Source organism: Netta rufina (assembly GCF_964035555.1).
Source record: "Netta rufina genome assembly, chromosome: 5".
NCBI classification, from domain to species: Eukaryota; Metazoa; Chordata; class Aves; order Anseriformes; family Anatidae; genus Netta; species Netta rufina.
The window spans coordinates 3,118,446-3,141,597 of NC_140128.1; the positions used below are offsets into that span (position 1 = coordinate 3,118,446).

General features: G+C 37.7%; 1 protein-coding gene across 1 annotated transcript in view; it reads left to right on the plus strand.

Annotated features, from left to right (window-relative positions):
• Nucleotides 1–21,028, plus strand: part of TRIM66 (tripartite motif containing 66) — a gene marked incomplete at both ends in the record, with an annotated part of 43,317 nt that extends 22,289 nt beyond the window's left edge. The window contains 11 exons of the mRNA XM_084287371.1: nt 227–388; nt 9,164–9,424; nt 9,646–9,874; nt 13,057–13,117; nt 13,844–14,018; nt 14,843–15,153; nt 16,698–16,821; nt 18,440–18,514; nt 19,670–19,822; nt 20,429–20,647; nt 20,969–21,028. Of these exons, the coding sequence (XP_084143497.1) occupies nt 227–388; nt 9,164–9,424; nt 9,646–9,874; nt 13,057–13,117; nt 13,844–14,018; nt 14,843–15,153; nt 16,698–16,821; nt 18,440–18,514; nt 19,670–19,822; nt 20,429–20,647; nt 20,969–21,028 (1,830 nt within the window). The remainder of the gene's footprint in view (nt 1–226; nt 389–9,163; nt 9,425–9,645; nt 9,875–13,056; nt 13,118–13,843; nt 14,019–14,842; nt 15,154–16,697; nt 16,822–18,439; nt 18,515–19,669; nt 19,823–20,428; nt 20,648–20,968) is intronic.
• Between the last annotated feature and the right edge of the window lie 2,124 nt (nt 21,029–23,152).

Consider the following 23,152-nt stretch of genomic DNA (forward strand, 5'->3'; position numbering starts at 1 on the left):
ATAGCTGTACATTTCAGTAGCTTTATTGATCTTTTTCCATGAATGTTTGAGATAGATAAATATCTCTCTTTTCATTTATCTCTCTAGCTGGATTTACTTTTAACATCTTTGCTTTAGAGTCCTTCCAGACTTTTCATATTGTGTATGTTGTGTTTATGTGAGTTTACCACTTTTTTTTTTTTAAACTGAGATTTTGAAAACACTAATTCTTAATTTTGATTTGTAGGTCTGTGAGAGTTCCCCTGAACTTGATGTCCAGAAGCCTGTAGTTCCTCTTGACAGAAGTGATATTCCCTCCCTGTCACAGTCATTAGATGAAGAAGCCAGTGTCAGCAGCCACTCCCCTGAATCAACATTGCAACAGTCAGCTTACAACCCAGTGAGAAAGGTATAAAGAACTATTTTTTTTTAAATAAATGTTTGGAATAGAAAACATGTTTTCATAATATTGAGTATAATGTGTCATTTGAATTTGCAATTAAGGTGAAAAAATAAAATACAGTAAAAGTTGACAAAATAGCTTGTAAATCTTAGAAGACAGCCATAGCCTAATCTAGTGTGCATCCCCCAGTAACATGTCTATGCACCGTACTGTATGTACACAGGTGGCAGATCAGCAACTGTTCTATAAAGTGGTTTAGTGGGTGACAGTGGTAGTTGGGTGATGGTTGGACCAGATGACCTTGGAGGTCTTTTCCAACCTTCATGATTCTATGATTTTATAAGCTAGTAATTGCTAGTGCGATGCTAGTAGCACTTGAATTTGAAAAAGGAGTCAGGGATTCCGATGAAGTCCTGAAAAGCATCCTTCAAAATACTTGCAAGGAAATAGCAACACTAATTGTTATTGAAATTGTGGTTTTGAAAGGGATATGATTTTTTTATACTCTCTTTGCTTGTGCATAAGCAGAAAAATAATAAATTTCTATATCTCTAGAATATTTTAGCACATACTACTGACCCTTCCACTCACTGGTAATCCCCAACTATTGAAAAAATCAGCCAAAACAGGAGAACTCATCCTTATCAGTAGATCCTTGCTGGCTCTGGATACCACCTGTGCATTTGTGGCAGGCAAAAACTCCCTTTTTACCTTGCTGAAAATATCCCGAACATGTTCTGGTTGCTCAAAACTGTTTGGTACTTCTGTGCGTGACTCATGTTCTGTACCATGTTGAAGTCTTTCACGACTATTTTTTCTTGGAATTGATGCATGGAATATTGTGGAAGAACTTGTCTTTCCTAACCCAAAGAAAGAAGTTATTTTATACTGTTTTTGTGTGTAGCTTGTTGATCCAACATATTTATGATGCAACATTGCGGGAGATCCTTTTGGGAATTGCAGAGACAGAAAGGTAATGATTACTGAAGGTATGGAAGCAGCATGCAAATCAAATTTGGAAGCCAGAATGAAATCTGCGATTGCTAACTTAATCCTGTAAATGAGATGACATTTCTGGATCAGGCTGGTGGGATCACAACATTACGATATGATGGTCTTTGGCTCTGAACTTTCACATGTGGGAGCAGATCTCTCTCAGCCTCTGAAGACAGAGCACGGGACTGAGGAAAGCTATGCAAATTTTCAATGAAAGGCCTACCTTTACCTTAGGAAATGACTGAAAGTATAAGATGTTTAAGGTGTAAGGAAGACCCTGAGAATGAACACACATTTTTCTTGTAATGCAGACACACCTTCAAAGTTATTTCTGAAAATAAATGGAAATGCTAAGCAACTAACTTTCAAGGGCTCTTTCTACATGCATGTTGAAGAAGCAATCCATGTCTTCTGTACCTGCAAAGGAAGGTTTCTTCCAACAGCTGAAGTGAAAAAAGTCAGAAAATGGAAGAAAATTGAAGCACATGTGCAAGAGAGAGTCTATTGTAGTTTGATGGGGAAAGGAGGTTTTTTTTTTTTTTCTTTTTTTTTTTTTAAAAAAGGAAGAAATAAAAAATAAGGAAGAAATGCTTATTGTTTGCTGTACAAGCTAAGAAGGCAGCAAGAGAAAGGAAAAAAAATGGATTTTTTTTTTTTTTTCCTAGTGGTACTGAGAAGTGCATGCTCTTGTGCAGAAATCACATGTCTCTACAGTTTTTACTGGTTTCTTGGAATATCTGCAAGAAATGAGGACACTCAACTGCTTCAGTACCACCCATATTTGTTTGTATATATCTTTTCTAATGAGCTGTTTGGGGTGAAGTCACAATATCCTGACAGCTCTGGAAATGGCTGATTAGAAATAATGAAGGAAAACCACAATAAGGAAAACTTGAAATAACTTTTCCATGAATGCTGTTTAAAGGTATCTGACTGCTTTTGCTAGAATAAACTAGAATAGTTTATAACTAGAATAAAGCTAAGTTTAAATGGGAGATTTGTTCTTATTTAAGAATAAGGGAATATGTCTATTTTTTATCATCTCTGTTTCACCTATTTAAATGTTTCCACACTTGTCTTCAGACAAAAAAAAAAAAAAATCCATATATGTGTCTATCCATTTATTCTTGTATGGCCTGTATTCAGAACATTTTGTCTCACATGTTCTTGGAGGACATGGAGAAATCTGAATGTGAAGTCAAAAATACTACACTTGGAAAACATGGTAGAGAAAATGGCTAAAGAAACCTCTTGCTACCAGGAGGAAATTTGCATTCTGTGTTTTGGAGAATAATCATTGTTGGACCTCTTGGCTTCGTTCTGCAGTTTTTGCTGAACTCTGGCACCCTTCATTGTGTGCAACATTCCTAGTGGAGCAGGTAATTCCCTGGCTGATGAGATCCTTTCATTAAAGAGAAAGTGGTGTGAACCAGAATGTAGCAATACTCAGAATTAATTGATCAGTGATGTATTTGCCAAGATCTGTCAAAAAATAAAAGTTTTCATTAGTCCAGCGATTTTCTTTATTTTGGAGAGGTAAAAGGCTTGATTGCTTTTGTAAATAAACATCTCTGTTTTAATTGTGAAATGTGCTTACAACATACATTTGGTATTACAGACTGATAACTAGTTGAATTGTCTGAATATGGGATCGTGTTCATGTGTGAAGTGATACAGAACAGATGCTATTAATAGCTTGGGATCACAACGTCACCCAAATGGGGAAACCACAAGTGCGTTATTCAGATCATCCCAGACAAGTGCTAGTGCAGCCGTTACACCACAGTGCAAGGCACTCATATGCCCCGAGCGCCTTTGATTTCAGAGACGCCTGTTCGAGTTGTTCCGATGAGTAGTTTTCTGTCCCTCACAGTTAAAGCTGATTATTGATAAACAAAAGTAGAGAAGCAATGATGAAACACTTCATACACTTGTAAAATATCCTCAGGTTTTATGTTTCAGCCTCTGTCAAAAATTAAATCCAGCTTTATCGAATGGACAGAATTTTGGTTTTCTAGTGGTATAGTGGTAGGGATATGTAGTCAGTGTCTAGCAGAAATATTGAATTGCAAGTCATTGAATTGTTATGTTGCCGTATGAAGGAATGAGCTCTCAGATTCACAATTTTGTGAAGGTTACCAACCTTCTACAGTGATATGGCCTACCTGTTGCTTTTACGTAGTATGCTGTTGAGTTATTCATTTGCACACAGGACTGGAGAGATCATCTATTCTAAAGCACAGGCAAGAATAAAAAGATTTTTTTTTTTTGGCCAAATTATGTTTTCAGGAGTAATAAAGGGCGTATGGTCCTTGTTTTGCATATCTGTATCTAATTTTCATTGCGGCTGTGATGAGCAAGAGGTCTAAAGGCTGTACCTGGCATATGAGGAAACATCATAATTACTGTATATCTACAACAAAATTATAGTTTAAGGCTGAAGTACTGCTGCAACAGACTCCATCGTTTCAGAGCTAGCTGGATCTCTCTCCTCCTTAGACTTTAAGCGCATCCCCTTTAGTTAGAACCAGGGCTTGTACTTCTGGGAGGGAGGATTACTTATCTTGTCCTTCTGCTGGATTGGGTCCTGGGCTGTGGTACACTCTGTACCATACTTACTCATCCTAAAAACATAACAGGCTTTGGCACTCATGGTTCTGCCCTTTTGAAAACTGCAATCATGATAGCATCTGTCAAACTACGGTTTATGTTTCTCAGCAAACTTTGAGAGTTTCTTCCCTCGAGCTGTCATTTCACCTTCTGCTTAAAATAAATCTGAATATGCCATACGCTGTATTTGTAAATTATTACTGAAGAGCTGTATCTACTCAGATTCCTCCCAGCTGTTTCCTTCTGAAGCTGTAAAGTGATTATTGGTCTTCTCAGTGTCTTTGTTTTGTGGAAGCCATTCTGTACTTTGGTCTTTTTATCTTTGGCCCTCTTTTCTATATTTTGTTCTTTTGATAAATCCCTTTTGAGACAGGATGACCAGAATTAGTATTCAAGATACAAGAACAAGTGAAACATATATAGTGCTCTAATGCTGGTTTTTGCAAATTTCATTGTGACTCACAGTAAGTCCCAGCGTCTTAGTCCCAGCACTCTGCCTCGAGCATCATGAAGTACTTGAAATGGGGAAATCCTAGAAAATATTCCATGCCTTCAAAAAGGAGCGCAACTGAGAGCATTCTGAGAGACTTCTGTTTTATTCCACTGGTGGGATTGCATAGGTGGCATAGCTAATATAGTAGCAGTTCCCTGTGGAACCCCTCTCTGCCTCCCCCTGGGACTAGATGTGTGGGAACTACTTGGGCTTTGCTGTGCCAATGTCACCAGTGCTGCAGGACTCTCAGAGAGAATAATCAATCTTAATTTGTTGTAGGTGGCCTTCGCGGATATTTTGCCTGAACACATTTATCCTAAGCTTTATTAAGGACAACTCCTCCATCTTAGTGGCAAGTGCTTAACTACGATGTTTTTACTGTTGTTGTTCTTTTTCCTTCAAAAGCAATGTAAAATTTGTGGTGGGGAGCCTTGGGGAGCAAGGTACAGGTTTTCATTTTTACTAGATTTCCTTCAACATGGTGTTATTACTTAGTAATTGGAAGTAATAATAATATAATACCTGACCCTTGGACTTTGAAACTGAGCTTGGGGATAGGGTGAGCTTGCCCCCCATTATTAGTAGTTTTAGGGGGATTATTTCGTGAAGGAAAGGATGATAACAGACTCTGGAATTTAGAGTCCTGCAAATTCTGAAAGTATCAGTGTTTGTGTTTTTTTTTGACATTTTTGATTCCGTAGTTACAGCGCACATGTGTTCATGCTTAATGAAATTAGGTACATTTCCCAGAATGTTAATTTAACAAAATCTTTTGCTTTGACCTGGAAAAAAAGGATAAATAAAACATGATGCTGCTTGCTCCATACAATCTCTTCCTCCTTCCACTTTAAGCTAGCTCCAATTTATTCAGACAAAATGTAAGGAAGCTTTAGATTCTTTTTCTCATAAAAAAACAGGAAGAAAATCCTTTGGATTCTACTCTAAAATTGGGCAATATGAATAGGAAGCATGTGTAGACTGTGTTATCAGTGCTGCTGTGTGTGGTGAGTTAAACAACTGGATTGGAGTAGTACATTTGTTTAACCTCCTAGCATAATGAGCTGCCAGGGGGATTGCTCCACTTAATAGCAGCCGTTCATTACTCTGCAACCATTTGCAGCGTGTTATTTCTCTTATAGCAAAGAGAATTGGCGGTTCCTAGTTTTAGCTTTCTTTATCTGTGACACTTAATGTCAACAGCCTTGAGACTTTGCCAAAACAATCCTAACAAATCCTAATCCCAGTGTTTCAAGGTAAGTATTTGCTTCTCAGAATTCTTCTGTATTAGTGCTGCATGTTTACACTGGACCTTTTTAAATGCAACAGTGATCAAAGCAATATTTGAACTGAACAATATGTTTATTTCTTGTTCTCTGAAGGCACTTTGCATGTTCTTTATTCTTACCTGTCACTACCATAGCTATGGAATTTGTGGTAGAAGGCATTTTGGGGTGGTGATGCTGCTGCCATTATATTATAGGGATCATCAGACCAAAATTAATTATGAGACAATGAGAAATCCATTTCTAATGTCAGATATAGTTGGATGTGCCAGACTGTACATTAAAATGTCAAAAGTTTCAAAATTAACCTACAGCTGAAGCCACCTCTACCCAAGAGCATAATTAATGCTTATTGTTGTTCAAAGGGTGCAATGTAAAAGCAGTAGAGCTTTTATAAAACAGAGATCAATTCTTTAAAGGCATCCCATCTGCAAAAACTAGCTGAACTGTCAAGGGAAAAGAGAAATTTTTGCTAATGGCAAAAGAAATGATTATTTTAGGGAGTGAATTAATAGGCTATTAATGAGCCTTGTTCCCAGTGCATTGTTCACTTCACACTTGACAGCAGCTCCATGGATCAGAATGGAATGTGTCTGTTCTTAACTGTGAGTTTTAATATTTTGTACTGAAAGATCATAATGTTGCTTCATCATTAAAAAAACCACAAAATTAACTTTTGCCCCAAGGGAAAGACAGATGGCAGTTTGATGGCCTCATTATTCTTTTTTCTTTTTAACACGAGTAAGGTTTTATGTTGGCTTTTATAATCTAAAAAAAAATCTCCTAAGAAACTGATGCTAGCTAGAAGACTAAAAAAGCTATAGCCATAAAATGCAAGTGATTTTCACCTTTCAAAAATGTTTGTTAGAACAAAGTCTTATGCGTCTATGTATTTCTTTCTTCCTTCAAGAAGAGTAGACCCAGTGACTGCTCCCAGTAAGTAAGCTTGGCTCTCTGGAGCCAAGAGTAATCCTACCGTTGGTGTAGTAGGGCTAATGTTTCACCCACAGTGTGTGCAGTTACATGTGGAGAGGTCTACGAGGCCTCAGTACGTAATAGGTGACGGCACGCTTTTGTAATACAAGCAAAGGAAAACGTGCAGTGATTAGAAGCAAGTAGCCTTGAGGTCTCCAGTTAGCTTGCTGCACAGCTTTGTGTGATGTTCTTACCATGTGTGTGCCTCAGCATGCCCATTTCCACTGGAGCACACCATTAGGTAGCTCCTTGTGACTCAGAGAGGAATTTGTGGATGCTTCGTGGCCTTGAGAACCCGACTAAATAAATACTTAATTACCTCAGAGGGAACTAATTAATGCTCACAATGGACTTAGACTGTAATCAGACCTCCCTTTTCCCCTTATTTCTATCTGTTCAGTTCAAGTAGGAATTCTGTTTCTTACTTATTTTCTGTAAGCGATATAAGATCAATTCAACCTGTCACAAACAAATTATGACAGCACATGAACATATCTGGTCTTTGTGGTCATCGTTAGGATGTGGGATCATAAAGGCTGGATTCCTTTCTGACTTACGTATATTCCTTTGGCTTGAAACTGTGGTGGTTTTACCTAACCTAAGCAATCTTAGAAATGCTCTGTTGGATGAGGTGTAAAGAAAACAGTGCCTCCATCAATGCATTTCCTCATTTGTTGTGCTCTAGTTTTCAACTCGAATGTAAGGTAGGAAGAACAGAAACTTGCCTAGTTTCCAGCTGGTTCCAAGAATTTATTGTAGCCCAGAAAGCTTAGATTCAGGGATAGTAACCCCCAAAAGTGAGCAGAAAGAGAAGTGAGAATACCCTGGCTGCAGAGACCCAGTAATATCTGGGGTGCCTTCTAGATGGCAAGGACCCTCCAGGACTGATGATAATAATAATAATAATAATAATAATAATAATAATAATAATAATAATAATAATAATAATAATAATAAAAATAAAGCCTTACTAGAGCACTCTGAACTCTGCAGAAGAGCTGATGTCTTCGTCTCAAATGCTGCAGAATCTATTGCAAACTGAGGAAAAGGCAATTATATTACATCCTTAGACAAAAGTTAATGTCTGTGGGCAGAATGTTCTCCTAGCACATGGGTGATATGTATTGCATGCAGAGGGATTTGAGACCGATATCTTTGGCGTTATGTAGGATTTACACAGGCACAACTGGACAGCTCGGTCTAGACTACTGATTTTACCACTGCCAGATTAAGATGGACAAAGTTATCAAAATCCAAAATGGAGTGGCAGCTGAGAACTAAATTAATTACATCTACAAAATGGGTCCTGTCTCAGATTCACTTCTAAGTCACAGGCCCCAGCAGAAAAATCAGTACAATGAAATTAAACTCTAATTCAGATGCAATCAACACATTTCTTTTTGTCTTGATTTATATTATAATGAGTACTACTTACTGTATGGTAGTCAAATGGAAAGGATTTATTCAGTCAATTACCACGGGTAATGAAACACCAATGAACTATGATGAAGTAAATGGAAAATTACATATCGAAATGACACAGATCTCTGTACTTCTTAAGGCTGCTTATATTTGCTTCATATGGATGCTAGCAGAGATGTGATTTCAGTTCAGTCACAAGTTCCTGTCTGTAAGGGAGCTTAAGGAAATCACTTAAATGGGGGGATTCGCTTTATTTTGCATAACAGTGTTTCTGTATTTCTAATGGTGATGAGTCACGAGATAGTAGCAAATGCATATTGCTAAAACTATTACTTCAGAGTCTTTAGTAAATAGGCTTCTCCTTTTCTTTCTAAGCTAGACATGTACATCCTTTCCTCTTAATATGTAGAATATGGTTTTGGGGTTACACTATGATATTTAAATGGCAAGTGCCTTCAGTTTTAATGAAACAGACTCACTACCATAAAGTGTTTAGCATCATAAAGTAACAATAGTTTCATCTGTTTGTGTCAGATCTGAATCTTATTTTTTCTAAAATTTCATCCTGAGTAAAATGATCTGATGATTGCTGAATAAAATGATAAAATTTGTGGTGTGAATCTTATTCCTCATGGAATGGCTTAATGGAAATTAGAAGGGTTGATATCAAAGATAAATTTAGGACAGTGTTCTACCTGCTTAAATTTCTCATTCATTGTAGGAAGTTAAAAATCAGGATGCCTGGGAGTGATCAAAGGATGACAATTTTTCTAAGTCACAGAAGAGTAACATGGGCATCTCCTTTTCCAGTTTTCACTTTTAATGACGGAAACTGTAAAGCCTCTGGAAATGGTGTCCGATTGCAATAGATACTCTCATGACCTTGTGACTCAACTGCTTCATTACCTACAGCTGAAACAGCATCTCATCCATTACAGAAATAACAACAATATTTTGCTGCCAGAAAACTGATTAACATACTGTTTTTATTCCTTTCCCCAGCGTTCAGCATCATTAAGCATTGTGGGCTTTTCAAACGATTTAGAAATGGAACTACCTTCAACAAGGTTATCCAGGTCCGCTGATCCACAGATACAAGGTGTGGCTGCTGTAGCACTTGGTTCATCCCCGAACACCCGTTGTGACTGTGATACTCCACCAGAACCAGTACCCAGCTACAGCTTAGTACTGGGCAGAGCTCCAGGCGACCTGAGCCCTGGCCTTGCACCAGGTGATACGCTCCAGAGCAGCGCTAAGTGCAAGGTAGGAATCACTCAAACTCCTCTACTGAAAAGGACCCCATTTTCATTGGTAGTACACATTATTGTTAGTCAGTTAAAAGTGCCTGTTTCAGTTAAGTACAGTTTGGCTTCAAGCTTCAATCAGTCTTCAAGCTGGTACTTGAAGACTGATTACAAGTTGTTTGCTTAAGGTGGAAACAAAGAAAATTAATTATAAAATTTGATATTTTTTTTCCTCTGAAGCTGGAAAATGAAGACTTGAATACTGTGGATCATCCTCTAGAAAACAGCATGGCCTCTGATGGGCAAGATGTAGTAAATGAATTAAGTCTTTCTATGCAAAAAGTGCTGGAAGAACCTATTAATCTTTCGGTCAAAAAATCTCAGCGTTGTACTTCTCCTTCTGAAGTGCTCAGCAACAATTCTTCCCTGCCTGTGAATGACAGAATGAGACAACTTAGAAATGAAGAAGGTACCAGGCTTTTCGTTGTTTTCTTTAGGTTTGGGAGCTTTTTTCTTATCACTGTGCATTACAAGCATTACAAAACGGTATGCTTTTTAATGTACTTTCATAAATGTGTTTTTCCATCAAGCTTCAAATATTACCAAGTACTTAATCCAATGGAAAAGCGTGTTTGATTTCATTTGTGAAGGAAAGCTTGGAAATTATATGCCTTGAATTTGTAATATCCTTCATCTCTGAACAAGAAAAGAGTGTGACTATGTGAAGTACCTGGATTTTAGTTCTCTTAAAAGTACTTCCTGTTAATGAGACCTGCTGTTATGACTATTGAAGAGCTGGTTTTAAGAGTCCAAATTCAATTTAGGGAAGAAAAAAAAAAAAAAAAAAAAAAAAGGACTTCCAAAATATAACGTGCTTTCTGCTAAGTCCTGCACATCAGTCATATAGCAAATTTTTGTAAGGTTAACATATTTCACAGTATGTGCTTTTGCTTGGCTCTTCTACTGTGGAACATTCCCTTCAGCCAAGGCCTATTTCTTCAGTCTTAATGGAGAATTAGACCTTACTTAACTCTTTTCATGGGCAAATTGCCAGCATCCTTGTGCTATACTGTAAAGCCTCATTCCTGCAAACTCTAAAAGTCAATGGGACTATTCATGCAAGCAAGGGATTTCAGGATCAAGCTGTTATTCTGTGACTTATGCCAATATTTGGCTGCTTTTCTCCGTAAAAGATGAATTAATATTTTTATCTTCATGCTGTATTTTTATACAGAGAATTCTAATTAGTACAAAGAAGGCCTAGTTCAGTGAACCAAGGAAATGTATTTGTCTTCTCTTAGATGTACTATGCCAAACTGTGACAGTTATGCCACAATCAGCTGTAAGCTGGGAGTAGTAAGGATCAGCTGCACCCCTAAAAAGCTGTGCCTCGGTCAGGTTAAGTCACTTTGAAAGGAGCAGTTTTGTAGTGTCTGATTTGTGTTGTGTGACACTCTACACAGAAAGTCCCAGCATGCAGAATTACGTAATCCATAACAGACACTACAGATTTGCTCTGAGCAGGGATGGAAAGACTGGAGCGTTGACCTCAATGCTGCTCCCTTTCCCCAAGGAATGATCAGTAGTGAATAATACCCATCCTGCTCTCTGTCTGAAGAAGTGCGGTGAAGGGAGACCTAAGGAGATGTCGTCATGGTGTGCAGCATGCATCAGTGAGAGATTCTTTGTTGCAGAGGTAGCATATCTTTGCTGGAGGCTCTCTGTAGGACTAACTGGCTTTGGCAGTGCTGTGCTGCCAAAACCCACTCCTTTTGGTGTGCATGTCCAGTGGCTCATCCTTTTTTTTTTTTTTTTTTTTTTTTTAATACCAAATCTAAACATTGCAGCTTAATTTAGAGCAAAACACTTCTTATCCTAACCCCTAAGGGATGTGGTAAAATTTTACATCGTTTCATCATTTTTCTTCATACAGCCTCTTTTCTTCTTATCATGGTTTGCGCAGATCCTCCCACCCCTTTCCTAGACTAAACAAATCTGATGATTTCAGGCTCTCCTCATGGCTCAGTTGCTTTTCTTTTTTAAACCACCTCATTCCTTCTGTGCTATTCTGGGCTCTCTGCAATTAGAGTGCTGCCCACAGCTGAATGCAGTGTTGCAGCAGAGGCCTCTGCGGTGCTGAGCAGCGCAGGTTATCGGCTTCCTGTGTTTTACATTCCTCACTACTGGTAATACGCTGCAGGATGGCATTTGCCTTCTTTTCCAGCAGCATTACATGATTGACTTGCTTGTAGTGAAGGGTATAGCATTAACCCTTAGTTCCTTCTACAGAACAGTTCCCTAGTCAAGTTAATTTCCTTCGTGATTTCATTCATCTGATCCTTCCTTCATAAGCATAGGACTTGGAGTTGCCTCAATTCAGTCATGCCGAGTTAGGATATTTTTTAAAAAAAATGTATCAAGATAATTTTTGGATTGTCAACATTCTCCAACGCTCTTGCAACCCCTCTGGGTTGGTGTCTTCTACATCTTTTATAAGTACTCTTTCTTCATCAGCCAAGTTACTGGTGGAAATGTTGAATAAGGTTAGGACCCCAGCACCACTGGAACATCCTCTGGTTTGACAGTGTACAAGAGCTACTCCTTCAGCTAAGTGTGCGGTCACACCTTAGTAATTCTGTCCAGAGCCTTGACTACCAGCCTTCACCTGAGCAACAGTCACAGGCGAATAATGCATTGGAGTGACATGACATACACCTTTCCGTGTTAGTCTCGATTATTTTGTGTTTCCTATGACTGGGAACAACAAGAGAATATCTCAGAGGCACATGGCTCTAAAGCAATGAGCCAGGGACCATTGGCCTGCACTACGTTCTTTGAAAAATTATGTTTTGATGGTGCTTACTTATCTCCAGATAGACATGGTTTATTTTCTTGTTAGTATTATCTACGTCAAAATAATTCCTAACAAAGTATGGAGGTTGTCAATGGACTGATGTTTACAGGGGCATCTGTTGGAGCATTCATCTCTATCCCCCATTCCATCTCTCCAAAGCTGCTTTGTTACTGATGTCTAGTATCAGTCAAGAGCTGCAGTTATGAACATGCTTATGTAATGGAAAATTTTGAATTGACATGTTACATATTTTGGAGGGTATAAAGGAATCCTATAGTATAGCTTTTGTCCCTAAGAGACAGATGGAAGGCATGATTTCTTTTCTGTTTCCAGTAACTAGAATTATCCAGGAGCTCTAAGCATGGAACAGGAGACTGCAAAGACTTCCTGAGCCTCAAGCATTCAGACCTCAGCAGGTCTGTTGTTGTCAAGTGAAAAATAAATGGCAAAGAGGATTACTTACATTGTTCCCTGTACATGGATGAATGTGTTATATCTGTGTACGTCTGTAATACCATAGAAATGTAACCATTTCCACAAAATATTTGGGAAAGGCTCCTCATATTCAATACAGGACTTTCAACTGTGGTTGATAGCAAAGAAAGAGAGAAAGACTGTATCCCAGAATAGAAAATAGCACACACATTTGATATACATATAGATGAAATGATTCCATAATTCACTTATGATATCATATTAAACACCAGTCAGAAGTACATGAATATTGAAGTACTTTCTACACTAATCTGACTCTGATATCATAAATATTTTATTCATTTTCTTATCTTCTGTTCCAGATTCCAATAACTGTGAAAAGGAACATTTAGAAATGGATATGAAAAGCAATCAGGATGTCAGGTAGCAGTCTTTTTTCTTTATAGAAAAGCACTGGCCATGAAATTTTATGCGTATATTTAGAAAATTTCTCATACTTAGTGCTAATGGAAGACTTGTTTTAAAAAGAATGCAAGATTCCTTATAGATAATAATTCTGAAAGTTAAGAAGTATTTTCTTAAAACTTGAAAACAATTTAAAACAAGTGGTGAGTTCATGCATTCCTGTTCTCTTGTGATTTTTCAGAACGTTTAAATATTTGCACTTATCTCATTTGAACAACTATGAGCTGTTTAGCCCCAATTAAACCTAACAAATATACATATATAATGGTAACAGGATTAACGTTATCTTGAATTTCATAACATTTTGGTTTTTGCTATTGCTGTGCTAAGATTTTAAAGCAAAGGTGAATGATATGCTCAAAATGATATTCTTATTTGAAGCCAGCCACACTGAAAAGCATCAAACCAGGCTTGAATTGAGATGATTAAAACCAATACATTTGAGGATAGTCAGGGAAAGATTTTAGGACAGAAGTTAATAATGCATTTGCACACATCGTTAAATGAAAATTCTTGTATTCCAATTTCTTAAAGAATCGGCATGTGAAAAACTTTTCAGATTTTAGCCAAAAGAGTCACAAAGGAAAAAGAGAACAAACAATAGTACATGGAAAATGTTGAAACTGAGTAGGGAGGAGAATTTTGTGGAATATGACTTAATTTAACCATGTTTCATTTTAATAGATCTGGCCCTAGAGAGCTGAAGATTCCTTATGTGAGACTGGAACGTCTGAAGATACATGCATCAGAATCTGGGGAGCTCCCAGTTTTTAAGCTCCAGCCACAGGAGAGTGAGCAGGAGGGCAATTTCCTCCTGATAATTGAATGTGGGACCCAGTCTTCAAGTATGGCTATAAGAGTGAGTGGAATTTGTTTGAAGTTTTACCTGCTTTTTCATTATTATTTCTCTGGCTTATATTCATAGTTACTGAAAGTTATTATACACTAAACAGGTCTGTTTATAAGTACTCTTATAATTCATTTCACCCTCATACACTTCTGTGATGGGCCGAAGTAAGAGGATACAGCTTTTGTTTTCTGCATAGTTCCCTTTTACTTCCATTTCTGGGAAGTCTGTTTCATCAGATAGCTGTAGTGTTTTTGTATTCTAACAGTCTGGATTGTCTGTCTAGTCACAAACATAGGAAAATAACTTAAATCTAACATAAATGCATATTCAGGCATGGCATCTTTGGATAATAGGAACCAATTCCAGAAATTATAGTGTTACAGTTTTTTAAAAAGTGTAATATTCTATCACTTCATCAAAGTCTTAAATGTGAATTTCCTTTCACAGAATGAAATTAGAATTTCTGTTGGGAAGAAAAAAAATGTTCTCTCTCTCTCTCTTTTTTTTTTTTTTTCTTGATCTGTTTCCTGTAAAACTTGCATGTGGCAGAGGTGCTTCATACAGTTACCATATATAAGCTTGTTTCTGTGACATGAGATCTATGCTACTCTGTCTGTGTTATGATACTGTGGTATGTGGAGGAAGTGACTTGACCAAGATGACCTGGCCAACCAGTGTCTGATTCTGAGCTGAGCATAAGCCTGCTAAAACTCAGTGCCCTCTCCAGTAGGGTTCATTGTAGAGAAACTAATTTTTCTGCAGGTAAGTACTGCTGTTATATGCTTAGATATGAAAATGATGACTGTGTGATCCCAGATTTTTCTTCCTTTAAGATAAATAAAGATGGTCCACCTGAAGGACTGAAATGCAAAGAGGAGAGCACGGAAGACAGAAAATTTGTTATAACCCAGGCTGAAGGACAGATACAATCTCCTCCTGTAGATACTCTACCTTCTGATCAGAAGTTCAGTAATGGTACCTCCCTCACGATGAAAAAATCTCCAGTCACTCAGGAAGTCAATACAATTGAGAATGAAGATTTCTGTGCTGTGTGTCTTAATGGAGGAGAACTGTTGTGTTGTGATCACTGCCCCAAGGTCTTCCATCTCTCCTGCCATGTTCCAGCCCTCCTCAGCTTTCCAGTGTATGTATGACATTTCACTAATGTGCTCCATTTCTGCTTACTGCCTTGGGGTAGAATATTTCCTCAGAGATGTATATGTCAGCCGAACACAAAGGCAAGGACTGCATCTCTACTTACCTTTTTTGTTATTTTCTTACAAAGGAAAGAATTGTCGTATTTTCATCTAGTTTCAAGTATGTATTAACAACAACCATTTCCACGCCTTTCCTGCAGTTAGCTGGCCAGTACAACAAAGGAAGTGGCAGACCTAAGCTTTAAGATCTTACAACTTTCTGGAGAAAAAGTAAAATTCTAACTCTCATGTAATATTGGTGGTATAGCTGTCAACTCTTTCCTGCAAGAACAGTGACTTGCAAAAGTACAGGGGCAATCAGTGAGCTCGACAGTTAAAAATAAATAAATGTATATATATAAATGTTCAGTTTTCCAGCCAGTTCTGGTGGAAATTTAGGACTACTGGGACTTGTGTTGGCAGTGTTTAAGACATGGGTTTCCTAAGACATATAGTCTCATGTAGCAACTTGTCACAGACAAATTTTATGTGACAAAGATGCCCAGCTAGGTATGTGTCCACATAGCAAACTTAAGAAGTGTGAAAAATGTGCATGATTGGTGTTGTATAATTCTGAATTCAGTTATAAGTTTTTCGCTTATAAGTGGGACCAAAGACTTCATTTCTGCCAAGGCCAAATAAGTGTCTCAGCTGAGCAAAATACCTTGTGGGATATTAGCTTGGAAGTTCTGGCTTGTTCTTTCTGTTAAGAAAGCAGAAAGTTCCATAGCTTGGCTTTTCCTTCTTTTCTCTAAGAGCTAAGTCATTATTAACCTTTTGTTTTAAAGCACTGTGAAAAAATAGTTTTCCTTGCAAAATAAGCTTCCTAAGCAATTAAATACTAATGAATTAAATTAGTTCCTCTAACTAAACCTCTGTATTGATAGTTCTTCAATATACCATTGTCTTTGAGGTCCTGATGTTGCACAAGTTCCATCACTGTTCTCGTGAAATTCTTCAAAGGGGTTCTGAAAACAAATAGGAAGGGCAGTTATGTTCATGCAGAACTATGTCTATTTGGTTTGGGATCCTATGTACTAGCACACATTATGACTTTTGTGATAACGTTAATTTATTTTGTAATTGATATATCATCTAATGGAGCTGGTTTTTTTTTTTTTTTTTGTTGTTGTTTTCTTGTGACCCTACTGTTGGCTGTATTTCCTTACCTTTATTTATATAAATATTTATATATTTAAACAGAACTTGAGTCAGTATAGCTGCACGCTTTACTGCTATGTAATTTCAAACACTTATTATTTTGTGTTTCTCTTTCTCTGTAACCGAAATAGTGTAATACGTAGAATCTGGAATTACTACGCTTCTAACTATATTCAAATATCTTGAAGGACATCTAATAGAATGGGCTTAAGATTACCTACGGTTGTAATACAAGTTAAGAATGAGAATTGTTTTCAAATAGTAATTTCTGAAGTTTGTTATTTGACAAGGTAGCTCACCAAATTTGACTCAATTTTTGTTTGTTTTGCAGGGGCGAATGGGTGTGTACGCTTTGCCGTAATCCAGTGAAGCCAGAGGTAGAATATGACTGTGAAAACACACGCTACAGCCACAGTTACAATGCACAGTGTGGCCTTGATGATTATGATCAGAAGGTGGGAATAACTATATACCCTTACTCTGTAGGAAAGGAAATACGATCTCAACATGAGACTTTGCCTCTTCATTGGAAAGTTGATTGTTTTGACTTGATTCCTTCTAGAATATTTCAGAGGATAGTAAATACACTAAAAGTGGTGTTAATATTCAGTTATATCATTCTATTCTTTCTAGAAAGTTGCTGTTTAATTTAAAATGTATGTCATGCTATAGAAAAATGAAACTCGCAGATCTGGAATTCTCTTCTGCTTTGAACAGAGAAGTTGCACTCAGCAGCAGAGCGACCTTCCCTGTGTCAACTTTGCTTGGCACTCTGCCACTTAATCTCTCTTCTTCAAGACATGTGCCCTCTCAGCCATCTGTTTAGGCCAGTGGTAATGATATTTGCTGATGTGGATGCTTTCTGACTCTCAGTTGGATTGCCATCATCTTACTGTCTTCATATGGACCATTGATCCCCTTCAGGATTACATGTAGGCCCTGTTAACCCAGCCTAGATGGAAGTTTATCCTTTTACATCTCCATTACCAGTTTCCTCCACCAAATCTCTTATGAAAAATACCTTTTCTTAAGTTTGATTGGTAATAGGAAGCCAGAAACTCCAACTAGATGTTCTGAGTATGTTAGTGACAGCTGGCCAGGGAGGGTGAGTTCACACAGCTGCATGCAGATGCTGAGCTTGCCCTACACAAATGAAATCTAGGATAAGACATAAAGGAAACAGCAATTATTCCCAGAGCACTGCAGCTCATTGGCAAGGCTGAAGAGCTGCAGCACTGCACAAATTCATCCATGCTATTTCCAGACCTGAGCGACTGTGTCCTTAAAAAGCTAGATGTAACTTCTGGACATTTATGTGATCCCTCATCACATTGGGTACAACTGGCCAGAAACAGCTGTTATCTGGGTGTTGATTTGTGAAGTTCTTTTTAGAAAATGGAATTGATTAGAAACTTCTTTTCTTAAGGGGGAAAATGTGGCTTATAACTATTTTGTAGTGCATTTCTTGTAATCAGTTTGGTGGGGGGGAACAAAGGAAGTCTTTGGAAGGAACAAAGGAAGACTAGTATAAATATTTTGCAACTTAATGATGATTAAACAGCTTACATCCATTTGTATGAATCACAGATCACAGAATGGTTTGGATTGGAAGGGAATTTAAAGATCATCCAGTTCCAACCCCATGCCATGGGCAGGGACACCTCCCACCAGACCAGGTTGCACAAAGCCCCATCTAGCCTGGCCTCAAACACTTCCTGGGATGGGGCATCCACAGCTTCTCTGGGCAACTTGTTCCAGTGCTTCACCACCCTCTGAGTGAATAATTTTACATGCACACAAAATACATTGCGAAGTGTTTCTTTTCTTCCATTTCTTTTACTATCCTCACTTTCAAAACTATATAAAAAAAAAAAAAAAAAAAAAAAACAAACCAAAAACAAATAAACAAGAGTCAAAATGTTCCCCTAGAATGAAGCACGCTATTTTGCATCAGAAATGTACAGGTTACATAAAAACTCCCTGTGTCAGTATGATTGATTAGCTAAGGGCAAGAGTGAAACTCATTTGTTTTGAATTATTATTTATTTTTTTTCCCAAAATTGGCTTCTCCAGAAGTGTGAAAAGCTGGTGCTTTCCCTGTTCTGCAGTAGTCTGAGCCTCCCATTCCATGAACCCGTCAGCCCTCTGGTAAGTACTGAACACATCTCCATTAGAGGGAAGCCAAAGAATACTCTGGTAGACCTCATGAGTTTCTCCTTTGTCTTCTTGAAATATATTAACTGCATTTTTTTTTTTTCTAACTAACATTGCTTCCTAGGTGGAGGTGGCTGTTTCCCACTTGCAAGTACTTTGAAGTGTCAGATTTGAGGCGGGTAAATGCTGGCAAATGTTCTCAGGCCAGGTTTGAGTGTCAGTTTAAGACAATGGTATGAATACTAAGGGTATGTAAGGTGTTCAAGTGATAAAGGAAGTTGCATTAGTATGACATTGTTGTACTATTGCCAGAGGAGTGGTCTGCTTCTGAAATAACCCTGGACTCCCTGCTCCTGGCCTGTTGCACAAAGGCAGTTGTGACTGTGTTCACGGGAAGGTGTGAAGCCTGACTGCTGTTTCAGCCATGTACTCAGCTGTTAACTGGCTACTTTATGGAAGTTGTAGATTCATGTGATTTTAACAGGGGAACACAATGTGAGACGAGTTGAAGGAGAAAAATGAGAGAATAACAGGAGTGTTTATGTGAAGAAACAGTCCAAATAACTATAACTATATATATAAAACAACACATTCTAATAAAGCTTGTAATGAACTTACAGAACACATTATCTAACAAGTAAATTTTGTTCCAGAAACATTTATGGTGTGGGAAATCCTGGTAGCTGGTGCCATTGAAAAAAACTTTTGTTGAACTTTAGAAAGAGTGCGTAGTAGCATATTTTTTTAGTCACTCTTGGCAGACTACTACCCACAGTATCAGCTGCCAGTATCTCAGCACATTATTGTAAAAACTGCTAGGGGAAAATAGTAGCTAATTATCAGTGTTACATATATTATTGATTATGGTTTAATGATGACATTTATATCTGGGGATTAACTTTAGGAAGTGAAAATAGCAAAGTAGTCCCTGAAGTGTGCTGTTTTCAAGACCAATCTTGCAAGCAAGTATATACTTAATCAAAGCTAAAGGCATACAGGAAGACGATGTGCAAGTGTAGCTAGCAGATCAGAGCCCTCTTCCTTGCTGCAAGGAATCCTCTGCAGTGACTTCTGTCCAAACCACAAGCAGAAGTCTGGACAGGAAATGTTTTAAAAAGGTTACATACCTGTATTTTATTCTTATTGCAGGCTCGACATTATTATCAGATCATAAAAAGGCCAATGGATTTGTCAATCATACGAAAAAAGCTGCAAAAAAAGGACAAGTTCCACTATTCTGCACCTGAGGAACTTGTGACTGATGTGCGTCTCATGTTTTGGAACTGTGCAAAGTTCAATTATGTACGTTTCTAATATATGTGGGTGAGGGGATACAACTTCTTGGAGGGTTACGCTTTCAGGCTGTCACAGTGGCATAATTCTATTGGTCTCATTAACATCAGATATTAGACTGGGATAAGCAGGAGGATTAATCAGTTTTACTCTTGGAGTTACATAGATTTAATTTATTCATTTAATGGCAAAATTGAGATACATGCAGATCTGAGAACGGGAGGTATATACAGATCTCAAATCAAAGAGGACATCTCAGCTGACAACTTTCTGGAATGATGCTGAGTTTACTGTGAGAAGCCATGCTTACCTAGCAAAATAGCTAGGAAAATTCGGGTGCATCCTAAGCGATGGCAATGGCTATTCTTTCTAGTCCACTGCACATCTCTTTTTCTTAGAGGTGCAGAATCATTTCCCTTAATAGAAGCATCTGGTTTTTACTTACATTGTAAATGCAGAGGAGCTAATGGCCTGTAGAAAAAATGCAGAAAACTAATGGAGATGTAGCAGACAGAACCAAAGCGAGACATTAGGGTAGGGTAGGCATTTGTTTCTGATTGTTGATGATTTCCTTGTGCAGGTAGAATAACTGAATGGTTATTTATTCTCTTACAGCCAGATTCAGAGGTTGCTGAGGCTGGACGATGCTTAGATGTATTCTTTGAGAGCAAACTGAAGGAGATCTATCCAGATAGGCACTTTCCTTCAATGCAACAGGATGACTCTGATTCTGAAGAGGTGGAGAGCCAGAATAGCAAAATGCCCCCCCAAGATTTTCAGTGGCCATCGTATGGACAGGAGTGCATTCAGCCTAAAAGAAGACGGCGCCACGCTGTAAGATTGCAAAAACAAAAGCATTTGGTTGCTAAGTGGCCACCCTGCTAATTCTGTTCACAGCTACTGATGGGAAGTTTTGACAGTGCTGTGTGGGAAAACTGTCAAGCTTCTATCACAGAGATGTGATCAATTCTACAGTTTTATGTCAAGATCGTCTCAGTGGAATAAATTGTCAGTTGTGTATAAACGTGTGAGAGTGAACAAGTGAAGTCTCTCAGGCCACACAGTTATCTTCCTAGCAGAAAACTGTCAATTTTTAATTTTTTTTTTTAAGACTAAGCTCTCTAGCTATTCATTGTTTGTTTCCTTTGTACACAGGAAAGCGAAAAAAATAAAAGAATGATGTTTCAGCCAGCTAACAGCCTTCCTCAGGTATGACCTCCTGAAGATACCAGATTAACTATGAGGAATCCAGCAGAATAACTGACAGAGTTAAGGTGTGTGGGAGGAAAGCAAAGCACTAGGGCTGTTAATTGAAACTCTCCTATCTGCTGACCATATGCCTTATTTCTACATCTTGTGGATAGATAACAGATCAAATGTGTTTCAATCTGTCAATATTCCATCTGTTAAATCATGTATGTGTTTTGCAGTGTTTACACCGAAGTACTAATGTTTTGGCGATAGGTAATCATGATTAATAATAAAAGTAACATGCTAATAATATTTAACTTTGCAGTATGTTTTTATAGTCTGTTCAACATAGCATCTCTATTTTATAGAACACAGGTAACCATGTAAAAATCTTATAATGACAGTGAATTTTGGCCGTGCTTTGTGATAAATACAATGTGTGGTCATAAGACATAATCCTGTTGTCTTATTTGATGATTTTTCTAGGAGCTTGACTCCTCAAGGCCCACGTGATACGGTCTAATGTGATTATCTGATTAGCTGTTTCTTTTGAAGCAGAGCATTTTCATTAAATCACTAAAGAGCTAGTACTAAAAGTGCTAATATTAAGGCTCATTGTGAGTTGTTTCTGAGTGCATACTGGATGCTGGGTTTGCAAGGAATGATTCTTCTGGTATCTAATTCATGCTCTGTAAAGCAGTGTGGGATTTCTTGGGTCTCAAAGGCAACATTTTTATACAACCCAAGTGAGTTGGTTTTCTTTAAAGCAGATATTGGACTATGGATAGTCCAATAGTTAACTATGAAGCACCTAGGTAATTAAGAAGCAATTTACATGGTTATAGAAGTGCCTATAAAATAATATTATATATTCCAGATTTTCTCTTGTTTCTGCTTATTTCTTGTAGTTGTGATTACTAGCAGTGCTAAAAGATAATGATAATGTGTGCATGTAGAAGTTGATACAGGATGAAAGGATGTCTAAGCTTTTGTTTTCCTAAGTTCCATGATGTATTGGCAAAACAACACCAATGGCTGAAAGAGCAACTTTGGAGTTCACTTGAGCAAAGGCTAGCATGTAATTTTAAAGCCTGAAGGGTGGGATAGGTAACAAGACATGACACCTGATCAAAGTGATGGTTTGCAAGCTGCTTTCTACCTCTTCCAGAAGAAGGTGAGCCAGATCTTCACACGGCTGATGCTTTCTTGCCATGTATGTGAGGGACATCTTCCTTGTTTGAGCTCTGCCCAGCGGCATAAAGCTGGGCTGTTTTCTGGCTTTGAGAGAGAAGAGTTGTTGAAGATCTCATACCCAATTAAAGTTAATTTTAATTGGCTTCCTGTAAATAAATATGATATTTTCAGCATAGTTTATATGGGCTATTTGGTCTGGTAACCATGTATGTTATTTTAGATTACACTTTAAAGTAAAAGTTTATATATGAAACAATAAGATGTGAATGTCATATTCTACTATCTCTGTGACTTGGTTTGCCATTAACTTGGTAGTAAGCTGACATTTTCTTTTGTTTGAAAAAATAAATTTCTGTATATTATAAGATGACTGGAAAACTGTGAGACCAAGGGGGACACTTTATATTTTCTGTATGTTAATTTCTATGTTTGCTTTCTGTCAAACTCATATTCTCAAAACAGTAGGTATCTTGGCATAAGGAAATGAGTGCAGGTTTGTAACTGAAGTAATCATGCTTATCTCTGCTACAGGTGTCAACTTCTTTCAGCTGGCAATTAATTCCCTCACCAAAGTCCTATCTTTTAGCATTAATAGTACAAAAATGATATGCTGCATAGCCTTCAGCTAGGGGCAAAGGTAGAAATAGAAAAGACTAATTGCTTGTTCCTCTTTTGCTGGAAAAGTAGAGACAGGAACCTACTTCTGTTTCATAAATGCTGTAAATTTGTTAACTGTACCATTATTTTTGGAGAATGCCTGTTTTAATCAAATGTATCAAGGATATAGCATATCTTTATTAAAAATAGAAGCATAACAGTTTATGACCACATATAAGATATTCTTCAGGTAAGTTCTGGCAGGACACTATGGCCTGAGCACTCTTAAGGGTAACTTGTTTTTTTGTGATTACTTCTCTAAGACATAGCAACAGTTTTAAAAATATTCATAGTCTT